General features: G+C 36.9%; 1 protein-coding gene across 1 annotated transcript in view; it reads left to right on the top strand.

Moving 5' to 3' along the window:
- Positions 1-11,450, top strand: part of arhgap42b (Rho GTPase activating protein 42b) — a 104,799-nt gene that overhangs the window by 79,758 nt on the left and 13,591 nt on the right. Inside the window, exons 11-16 of the mRNA XM_016544196.1 lie at positions 6,337-6,415; positions 6,624-6,663; positions 7,011-7,073; positions 7,523-7,597; positions 7,940-8,024; positions 8,233-8,291. Of these exons, the coding sequence (XP_016399682.1) occupies positions 6,337-6,415; positions 6,624-6,663; positions 7,011-7,073; positions 7,523-7,597; positions 7,940-8,024; positions 8,233-8,291 (401 nt within the window). The remainder of the gene's footprint in view (positions 1-6,336; positions 6,416-6,623; positions 6,664-7,010; positions 7,074-7,522; positions 7,598-7,939; positions 8,025-8,232; positions 8,292-11,450) is intronic.

Here is an 11,450-nt window from a genome sequence, read left to right as displayed (position 1 = left end):
AGAATAAAGTCGAAATTACGAAAATAAAGTTGAAATATTACGAGAATAAAGTCAAAATATTTTGAAAATAAAGTCGAAATTACAAGAATAAAGTCGAAATGTGATGAGAATAAAGTCAAAATATTTTGAGAATAAAGTCAAAATTAGGAGAATTAATTAGTAGGCTACAAGATTAAAGTTACAATATTTTGAAAGTATATTCTACCCTATTGCGCATACAAATGGCCCGGATTGGGAGCACCGGGAGATATTTTAAAGTCTCAGCTTTCACAATCTGTCAGTTTTATAGTGAAATAGCCTACAAACAATAGCCTATGTCTATTACAATAATGTGTTTTTCACCCTCTTTAATGTGGCGTGACAGATCGCTGTATTCACTTCAGTTTAAGCGGCATGTGAATCAGTCATCTTTCCGATTACAGTGATACGTTCATTTCATTAAATTAGGCTACTGTTTTTTTTTTTCATGCCTTCCGATGTTCCTTCACTTTTCTATAAACTTTAAATAAAGAGGAAAAACACTATAGAAACTATGGATCCAAGGCACTTCTTCCAGTTCCAAAATGTTAAAAAGCCTTTATTCAAACATGGCTCACTCTAGAAACATTAAAAATGACTAGAACACATCACACTCTGATGCATTTCGGCCATCCAGCCTTCCTCAGAGTGTGTCAAGTACAAAATTAGTCACAGGTGTAGATATAATCAGTTGCTCAGTAGAAATGGGCGAAACCAAAATACTCATTACAGGGGGACCAATAGCATCATTAACAATTTCAAAGTATAATCACATATACAAAAATATATATATATATCTTGATAATAATAATAATAATAATAATAGTACTGATAATCATTTCACAAATATGGAGTTAAATCTAATTCTTGATAGGACGTCCAGGAGGTTTGTTCAAATTTTTGTGAATTTTTGGCAACATATAAAAACATGCAATGCGTGGATTTTTAACATAGAGAAATTTAAATTCATTGTCCGTAATCCAGCTCTTTTCTCTTGCATCAGTTAATAAAGATAGCAATTCTTTTTTCATCATTTCTGTTGGATCATTCCGTAGATGTTAATAAAAGTCCTCATTCTTAAGTTGCCGATAGGCCTCTTCTATATACAAGTCTCTACTCCATATTACTACAGCTCCACCTTTATCCGCTGGCTTAATGACCAAATCTTTATTAGTTGATAAGGAGATCAATGCATCTTGCTCTTTTTTTTGTTTGATTCTTTCTCGATGGTTTAATATCCTTCTTAAAAAGTAATTCTATATCATAATTGACCTTTTTGACAAAGGTATTAATGGTTGCATTCTAAATTGGAGGCAGAAAGTAAGATTTTGGTTTAAACTTAGAGGGATTTCTTGAAGATTCTTGGTTCTCTCCTGACATGTTAGTCGGTATTTGAGTTGTTCGTCCATACCATGCTCTCAACTGCAAATTGCGATGGAAACGAAATAAGTCAATTTTGGTTTTAAATTCTGTTGTTTGATGCGTCTGAGCAAATGAGAGGCCTTTTGATAAAACTTGTACAGCATCATCTGTCAATGGAAAACTTGACAAATTCACTACAGTGTCCTTTTGGTAAGAGGAAAAACACATTTATAATTTGTATTTCAAGATGAAATTGACAGAATTTGAAAGCTGAGCTATGTAACAAAAGCAACAAAGCACAAAATTATTGCGATTACTGGGTGGCTGGCACGCTACAAATAATGAATGGAAAACGTTAAAATTATGTCCAATCACTTACTGTATTATACCATGAATAAAACAGCTTGTGAATAGTCACTTAACTTTATATAGGCCTACCTCAGAAAAGACAACAATATAACAGCCTATGTTAACGAGTTGGAGCCCACTTCAACCTTTAGAACGTTTTATTGTAGTTTTTAATTAAATACATGTGAGGAATGAAAGGTTGGACGCCACAGACAGATGTTTTTGTGGAATTTTCACAAAGAAAACAGTATAATTTAATGAATTGATTCACATGAATACAGCGATCTGTCACGCCACGTTAAAGAACTTGAAAAACACATTATTGTAAGACACATAGTTTGTGTTTTGCTATAAAACAGATTTTGAATGCTAAGACTTTGTTTTATATTAAAAGTACCAAAAGCACAAAACTTGTTGCTATTGGGGGGCTGACGCACTATACAAATAACGAATGCAATCGAAGACATGAAATATTATTTCCAAGCATACTGTCCCCGCGAATATGACACATGGTATGATTTCTGCTAATAATCCCACATATATTTGTATTAAAAAGGGTTAAATAAGAGAGCTACAGCGCCCCCCAAAGGAATGTCGATTGGGTGTGTGAGTTAAGATAAAAAGTTGTTCCTGTTCAGTCTGTTAATAAATATCATATTCTTGATATTAAGCTGTTTCCGCGAGTCCTTAAAATTGACTCTTCCTCATCCCAGTAAGATGATGTGGCCGCTCGGATGCAACAATATTCAAATCAATTCCAGTGGCCTGGCAACTTCTCCCGGTGCTCTCAATCTGGGTCATTTGCACGCACAATATAGGCTATACTCTCAAAATAGTATGACTTTAATTTATACGATTTAAATTCTCAAAACATTTTGACTTTATTCTCGAAACATTTCAGCTTTATTCTCGAAATATTTCAACTTTATTTTCAAAACATTTCGACTTTATTCTCGAAATATTTCGACTATTCTCGTAGTATTCCATCTTTATTCTCGAAACATTTCGACTTCATTCTCAAAACATTTCGACTTTATTCTCGAAACATTTCGACTTTATTCTCAAAACATTTCGACTTTATTCTCGAAATATTTCATCTTTATTCTCGTAATTTCGATTTTATTCTCGAAATATTACGACTTTAATCTCATAATCTTAAGATTTTTTTTTTATTATTTTAACGTGGCACTAAAATGCCGTCGTATTATTTACTTTTTTATTTTTTATTTTAATGATGCTTTTTTTATTTCTAACATTTATTTTATATGTTCTTTGTATGGAAAAGAACTGTGTGAACATTCTTCATAATATCACCTTTTGTGTTTTACAAGTCACACAGGTTTGTAACTACAGTACTTGAGGGAGAGTAAATGAATACCAAATGTTCATTTTTGGATGAATTCCTACCTCTTTTTAACACGTGCTATAGCTTCTGTTTCTCAAATTTTTCCTTCTTGTTTTAAGAGTGGCCTGAATTATTGTTTTCTGCATGCTTCTTGTGTCTTTTATTTCACTGTCTTCTGTAATATTTTAACTGTATAATCTTCTCCTTTTTTACTTACATCTGCCGTCATGGCACAGTCTTACGTTATTAGGTGGCAAATATTTATTTATGTATGTAAGCATTTGTGCACACGTATTAAAACGTACACATTCCACTAGCACTCAGTCCATCAGATCTGTGTGTAGCAAAGTAGCAAATGTAACTTTTTGTGTGTTCATGTACTTTGCCACCTAGTGTAAGGTTGCACTGTTGTTTTTCTGACAGTTTACCTTGTGCTGTATGTGCCCATTTCCCCTGTCCCTTCTCTGTGTTTATTTCAATCTAGAAATACCATCTATCGTGGATCTTTTTTCAGACCACTGCAATTTTTCTTTAAAGCCCGGTATGTGACCAGCCCAGAAGCATGTTGAAGCGCATGTGTGCTGCTTGTGATCTCATGCATTCGAAATCCCACGCTGATCAAAGCTAATTTCTCACTCCGATAGTTTTAAAGGATTGCATGATGAAAATCCAACACATTCCCTGCACCTATAATTGGTGGGATAACAGTTTGATTTGATTTAACTGGCTGAGTGATTTTTGATCTGGAAATCACATTATCACTTGACATCAAGGAACAAACATCACAACATCAAATCAACATTAGCTATGGCTACACCAGGCTACAGTTAGGCAAGATGGAGAGGAAACATTCAGTGATAAAAGAGCTGCCTATCCAGAAAGCCTTTTAAGGCATCATCCAATGCAAAGGCCTAAAAGGCAGTTTTTCTTCTAACATGCCTAATTTTTGCACAAATCTTAGGCAGAACTGCATGTTTCCTTCACAGAGAAAGCACTATAATTATTTATTATTATTATTATTTATTATTTTGATTTATTTATTTTGACCTAAAACATTTACTTTAAGTACCTCCTGAGATATTAAGATATTAAATGATTAATTTATTTAATATATTTATTTAATATTTAGTTTTTAGTGTTTGATTTTGATTGTTGTCATTGTAAGATAATTTATTTTAACTTTACACCTTATGATTTGTTTAATTATTGAAGTTATTTATTCAGTTTTTTTTCACAAGATCTGTGAAGAATCCAAAATAAGAAATGTTATGTGTGTGTGTGTGTGTGTGTGTGTGTGTGTATGTGTGTACCTGTTTTTCTATTCTGGTGGGGACTTAAACCTGAATACACACAGACTCATGGGGACTCGTGTCATGGTGGGGACCTAAATTGTGGTCCCCACGGGTGCAAAAGCTTATAAATCATACAGAATGAAGTTTTTTGAAAATCTAAAAATGCACATTCCTTCCTGTGAGGGGTAGGGTTGGTGTAGGGCAATAGAATATACGGTCTGTACAGTAGAAAAACCATTACGCCTATGGAGAGTCCCCACAAGGATAGCAAACCAGACATGTGTGTGTGTGTGTGTGTGTGTAATATATATATATATATTTTTTTATCATTCACTGATTAGGCTTTTATGACAAATAGGATGTTATTTCACAAAGCTGCTGCCTATGTAGACAGCAAACAGCAAGGCAGCCCACTACGTTTTGGAACAAAGTTGTTCAGTAGTTCACTTAAAATTCCATCTCAAAATGCTCCATTTCTGGAACATTATAAATGCTATTATACACTCATGTACAAAAATCTCCTCTCAGAAAACACACCTACCATTACCTTTAAACTGCACTGCAGCGTGCTTGCCCTAACAAGCAGGATAATAATCAAAGCATAGCTGAGCGTATAGCTTGTTCCATCCATGCACAGATATTAGTGACAGCTCTTGCACAGGCATGACTGTATCTGCAGCGAGGAGCGTGTTAATGGCTATGAGCTCGCTCTAACGCTCACCTTACAGTTACGGTTACCGCAAATGCTGTCAAATCATGTGTGAAGATCTACAGGTAATATTTACGGGTGGATTAATTGGTCCTTGTGATTCTAAATGGTGTTAAACTCAGAGTGCAAATACAGAATATAGATAAATTGATGCTTATGTAAATGAAGTAGTTTTAGAAGTAGAAGAATTATACTTTCATGTATAATTTTTCCCACAAGTGTGTAGTGTTACTGAGCTTGGGAAATTGAAAGGTTTTTAAGATAACACTTTTGATTTTAGTTCAAACATTTAAAGAAATAATTACCCTCAAATGCATTGTCATTTCAAACTCCTATGGCTTTCTTTTTTCCATGGAACACGAAAGGAGATGTTTTGAAGAATGTTCACGCTGCTCAGCATAAACAGCATACAATCACCAGGAGCTGTCAAGCTCTAAAAATGAGACAAAACTATGCAAAGTGTGCTCATATATGATATATTCCAAATCAATAAGACTAAAAAATAGGTTTTGCGTTCTCTGTGTATTACATTTTATTAGGGCTGTCAAAACATTTTTTGAACTTCGAATATTCGTCGAATTAAAAAAAAAAATCTACATTCTAGTTGCGCGATGCGCCCTCTTGTGGCCTCAGGAGAGAAGCCAAAAGCTTTTTTTCCCCTAACTGAAATGATGCCTTTTAAATTCGAATATAATTCGAATTTTGATCATATTTAAGTAGAAAATTCGAATTTAGTTTTTCAGTCATTTTGACAGCCCTACATTCTATGGAAAAGAACAGTTTCATTATTTGTGTTTCATTTAAGGAAGAAAGTCTTACAGGTTTGGAATGGCATCATCTTTTTGGGGGGTGAACAATTGCTACTCAACCTGACTTAAAGGGATAGTTTGCCCAAAAAAAGAAAATTTTGTCATCGTTTACTGAAGTTTTCATACAATGGAAGAACAGTTTTCATACTATGGAAGTCAGTGGTAACCAAAAATGTTTGGTTACCAACTTTCTTCAAAATATCCTCTTTTACAATTCACAGAGGAAAGAAAGTCATACAAATTTGGAATGACATCAGGATGAGTAAATGATGACACAATTTTAATTTTGGGGTGAATGGTATAGTATGTGGCAACATTTCAATTGGGTCTAAATCCTTTACATGCTTCAGTTTCTCCAAAGGCTCTATTCAGGAACTATATTAGATGAGTAGATGTAGATGAGTAAGATATTTCTAGAGCATGTCAGACTTTTAAGTGCTGCGTTGTCTTCAGGCATGGCATTATCACGCTACAAGCGCTGTCTGCGTCCAACAGGAGACTCTGGCTGGAAGCTATGGATGGCAAAGAGCCGGTGAGTCCTGAAGCAAATTTCTTGCCTGATTTAATACAATCTTGACATAGTTGTCATCATTTGCTCCTGTATTGATTCAAGCTTCAGAAGATCCTCAAGCTCAGGTATTTTTGTCAGAACATGTAAAAATCGATACGCCATTTATCGGAAATTTCATTGCTCAACAAGTAATTCTTGATTCACTTAATATAATAATTTTCTCTTTCAGATCTACAACCTTCCTGCTATTCTGAGTAAGAAAGAGGAGAGTAAGTATTTAAGTCTTTAAGCATAGCCAAAGTGTTATTAATTAATTCATTTTATTTCATATTATGTCTTGCCTATTTGTTTTTGTTTCAGTCAAGAGTGAGCTTAATGTTTTGAGTCTGACCTCACATGCTCTCATCAGATTAACTGTGTTTAACAAACACTCGTTCAGATAATGGGTTCTGTTTCCCTTCACTACACCCTTTGTGTGTCTCTGCTCTCTCATTTCCTTTTACAAGGTCGATCGCATTACATTTAGCACAACCGGAGTAAGCCGTATCCCTCAGAGTGTGACACAAGCTAAATCTATCTATTGAACATGTTGTTTCTGTTCACCTGTCTTTTGTAGCATGTTTAAACGAAGCTGGCTTTAATTTTGTGAGGAAGTGTATACAGCTGGTGGAGGTGAGAGGTGAGTTGTGTGCTTCCTGGAGTACTGATTTCCTCTTATTTCATGTATAGGATATAGGGCTGGGCGATAATTCGGTAACGATAATTATCGCGATATAATTTTCCTCGATAAAACTATATGAGGAGTTCGATAAATGTTCGATAGAATATTTATGCGCCAAAAGCGGAACGAAACCGCGCGACTCATTTAAATCGCGCCACACGGACCGTTTATCTATGGAAGGCCTGACCTTTTGGCAAAAATCTGGCTTTAAACTTATAGAAAGAAATAAAGATTTGACATTTATAGTGATAATTATCGATATCGACTGATATGAAAAAAATTATCGTGATAATTTTTTTGGCCATATCACCCAGCCCTAATAGGATATTCATTGTGGCTAAAACATTCCAATTGTTTTTTGTTTGTTTGTTTTTTTGAATGTACTGTATATGTTCTCCTCTCAGCAGGGCTCAACACTATGGGTTTGTACAGAGTCGGTGGAATAAACTCAAAAGTTCAGAAACTCATGACCACAGTATTCTGTAAGTTACTTCACTCTACAAGACATTATACATTGCTTTTATTTTGGATTAGCAGTTTTCCATGGGTCAGACACCTTTAAAGGGGTCATATGATGCGATTTCAGACCGATTAGTTTTGTAAAAATCGACGCGTTTCAAAAAGGCGGGGCATAGAGGAATGTACAGAATGTACAGTATGTGGAAAATAATGTGTTTTTTGAACTTTAAACCTCATAAACACATTTCATTACACCAAATACACAAAATAATGTTCTTTTTAGCAGCATCATATGACCCCTTTAAATATGACCCCAGCATTTGCACACAAATAATGTTGTACATGTTCCTGGTTTTCTCTTACAGCACCCAAAGCAGCGTCAGATATGGATCTTGACCCAGATACCTGGGACAACAAGACCATCACCAGCGGCCTCAAGAATTACCTCAGGTTAGTCTGTTCCTCGGGTTTTTCTACATGTTACAGGCTGATGTTTATTACTTCTTATGGAGATTCAAAAAGCTAGTGGGAACTGTACATTCAGGAAAATTACACTGAAATAGAGTGTACCTTTCTCAATTTGAGAGAGCTGAAAATAACCAAACGTTTTTTCTGAGAGAAGAGCTAACAAGATGTAATTCTCGTCTCCGTCCACCAGGTGTCTTTCTGAGCCTCTCATGACATACAAGCTCCACTCAGACTTCCTCTTGGCTGTCAGTAAGTTACAAAGCTTTTGAATTGCATGTTAAACATTAACACACTGAAAATGTATTTATGTATATATTTGTGTTCAGTGGTGCCTGCAGGTGCACGGCTGTATCCACTGTGTGTACTATGAGCACCCTTACAGACCTGACAGACAAACATTTTCACATTTTTCTTGCAAATATTTCAGCAGTTATTGTTTGTGTCCCGTATTTCTGTCGAATGAACAATCATTTGTGATTTAATCATTCTTTTGAGTCATTTCTCTCTTTGCTAACTGAGGGCAATTGCAAAACGGTTGATTGGCATTTGTTTGCTCTCTGAATCACGTAGATGGAGCGTGTGCAGGCTGGGCAAGCCTGGAAAATTCCACCAAATTGAACAAAAATGCCCCTGCACCACTAAACTAAATCTATTATAGTCCAGGTGGTATGTGAAAAAATGTTTCACAAAATGGAGCCATCGCAAAAATGCCTTGTGGTCGTCATGGCGGCCATTTTACTTTCCGCCATAACCAAATTATGTATTATATCGTGATATCAATTTTGGCCATATCGTCCAGCCCTAATTACAATGATATCATATACAACAACATAAACTGTTGAGATGAATTTTTAATGGTGAATTCAGTGATGTTGTGATAAGAATTACAATGAAATCACAGTATCTGACACGATGCAGAATGAAATTTTAAGCATATTTCCTGCAAACTTAATTTACAATCACCCTCTGGGGCCAGAGTTGCCTATTATGTTAGTGTCCACAAGGGGGAAGCATTTATTTCAATGGATACTTCCAAATTAACGTTAAAAAAAAGCTTATTTTTCAGGCTAGACCAGCCAATGCACCTGCAAAGTCCTAAGCGCGCGTCTCCAGAACACTGACTATTTCTATAGCAATGGGACTTCTAATGGCAGCTGCAGTGACGCAATGACTTTGCCGAATAGCAATTGGCTCTTTTACTCAGAAGGCGGGGCTTTCTTCAATAGAGCAGCCATATTGAGCGTTGCATTTTTCCCCCATTCAAAACTATATGAGTGACACGTCTTGCGTATTCTATAGTCTTTGATAGTACTCAGTGCAGCCTTCCTTCTTGATGAACTGTCACTCTACTGTCACCTTGGTAACAGTCAACAATCTGCCTGACTCTACATTAGGGCTGTGCGATATGGACAAAAAAAACCTATCGCGATTTCTTTGATAAATTTTGCGATTTCGATTTTAATCACAATTTTGACACACACAGACATGCTTTACAGTCATTAATGCATTCGGTGTGAATTTGAAACATATTTCCAAAAGAAAACCAATTAGAGCTTTATCAAAAAGCTGTAACATGTCTCTAGAACAGACATAAGGCAAAAATAATCACTAAGTAAAGGTGTAACAAAACGTCTCTAGAATAGACATGGCAGAAAAAGACGGAGTGTGTGAACCTGGCGTTACGTTTGTATGCCCGCCCAGTCTGTTCTGTTCTCCTGCTCCATTTAGGCACGCTGCATTCTGATTGGTTCGGATAGCATACTGCGGGAGGTCAGGGGCGCGGAAAATCGTGCTATAAAGCGATTTAAAAATCGCGCAAGCTCAAATCGTGATTTTATGACGATTTCGATTAATCACACAGCCCTACTCTACATTTATTCATTTAGCAGACTCTTTTATCCAAAGTGACTTACAATTGAGGAATACAGCGTGCAATTCAGGTGTGATGTGGGCCGTTTTGGGCTCGTTGAAAATCAGACCTGCTGCTGCATTGTACATGATGGAAGTCCAGCCAAAAAGCATTGCAGTAGTCCAGACCAGAAATGACAAGGGCCTGAACAAGAAGTTGTTCAGCATGCTCTTTTAGGAAGGGCTTGATCATTCTGATGTTGTGCAATGCAAATCTGCATGGTCAAGCTGTCTTTGCAATGTGGTCCTTGAAGGTCAGCTGATCATCAAAGATTACACCAAGATTTCTGACTGAACTTGAATGGGTAATTGTTGATTAACCTAGCTGGATGGTGAAATCATGCTGTAGAGTCAGAGTGGCAGGGAAGACGAGAAGCTCAGTCTTTGCCAGCTTGAGCTGAATGTGATTTTCCTTCATCCATGCTGAGATGTCCGCCGGGCAGCCTGAGATCCATGCAACTACCGTTGGATCGTCTGGTTGAAATGAAAGATAGAGCTGTGTGTCATCAGCATAGCAATGATAGGAGAAACCATGTACTTGTTTGATGGGATCCAGTGATGTAGTGTATATGGAGAAGAGGAAGGGTCCAAGAACTGATCCCTGAGGAACCCCAGTGACCAGTTGATTTGCTTTGGATACCTCCTCTCCCCAGGCCACCCTGAAAGACCTACCTATGAGGTAGGATTCAAACCAATGAAATGCAGATCTTGTGATGCCCAGTGAAGAGAGGGTGTACAGGAAGATCTGATGATTTGCAGTGTCAAAAGCGGCAGATAGATTCATCAGAATGAGAACACATGATCTGGAATCAGCTTTCACAATCTGCAGGGCTTCAGTGACCGACAGTAACACAGCCCAGTTGAATGGCTGCTTCTGAAACCTGATTGGTTAATGTCCAGCTGGTTATGCTGTGAAAGAAATAATGATGCCTGGTTGAAAACAACTCATTCAAGTGTTCTCGATATGAATGGAAGAAGAGAGACAGGTCTGTAGCTATCTACAAGTGAAGTGTTTAATGTAGTTTTTTTGAGCAGTAGGGTTACCCGAGCCTGCTTGAATGCAGTGGGGAAAAATGCCTGTGAAAAGAGATGCGTTGATGATATGTGTGAGTGCTGGTAGAAATGTAGAAGAGATAGCTTGGAGAAGGTGTGCGGGGATTGGATCTAGAGGGCTTGTTGTAGGATGGCTGGCAAAGAGAAATTTAGATACTTCTGCCTCAGTGAGGGGACAGAAGGAGGAGAGGGGAGTTTTAGCAGTGGATGTGGTTGGTTTGAGTTCCTGTGTGTGTGGAGCTAAGAACTGTCTGCTGATGGTTTTAGTTTTGTCTGAAGAATGCAGCAAAATCATGAGCTGTTAAATAGGTGGTGGAGGGGGACAGAGGAGGGAATTGAATGTTTTGAAGAGATTACATGTGTCTGAAGCGCTGTTGATCTTGTTGTGGAAATACAAAGATTTGGCAGCATGGACTTCAACAGAGAAAGATGAAAACAAAAACTGAT

The sequence above is a fragment of the Sinocyclocheilus rhinocerous genome, unplaced genomic scaffold (genome assembly GCF_001515625.1).
Source record: "Sinocyclocheilus rhinocerous isolate Xijiao unplaced genomic scaffold, SAMN03320098_v1.1 scaffold3387, whole genome shotgun sequence".
In the NCBI taxonomy this organism is placed as follows: Eukaryota; Metazoa; Chordata; class Actinopteri; order Cypriniformes; family Cyprinidae; genus Sinocyclocheilus; species Sinocyclocheilus rhinocerous.
The sequence above is the reverse complement of the archived record's forward strand: the minus strand, read 5'-3'. Positions and strand labels throughout refer to the sequence as shown.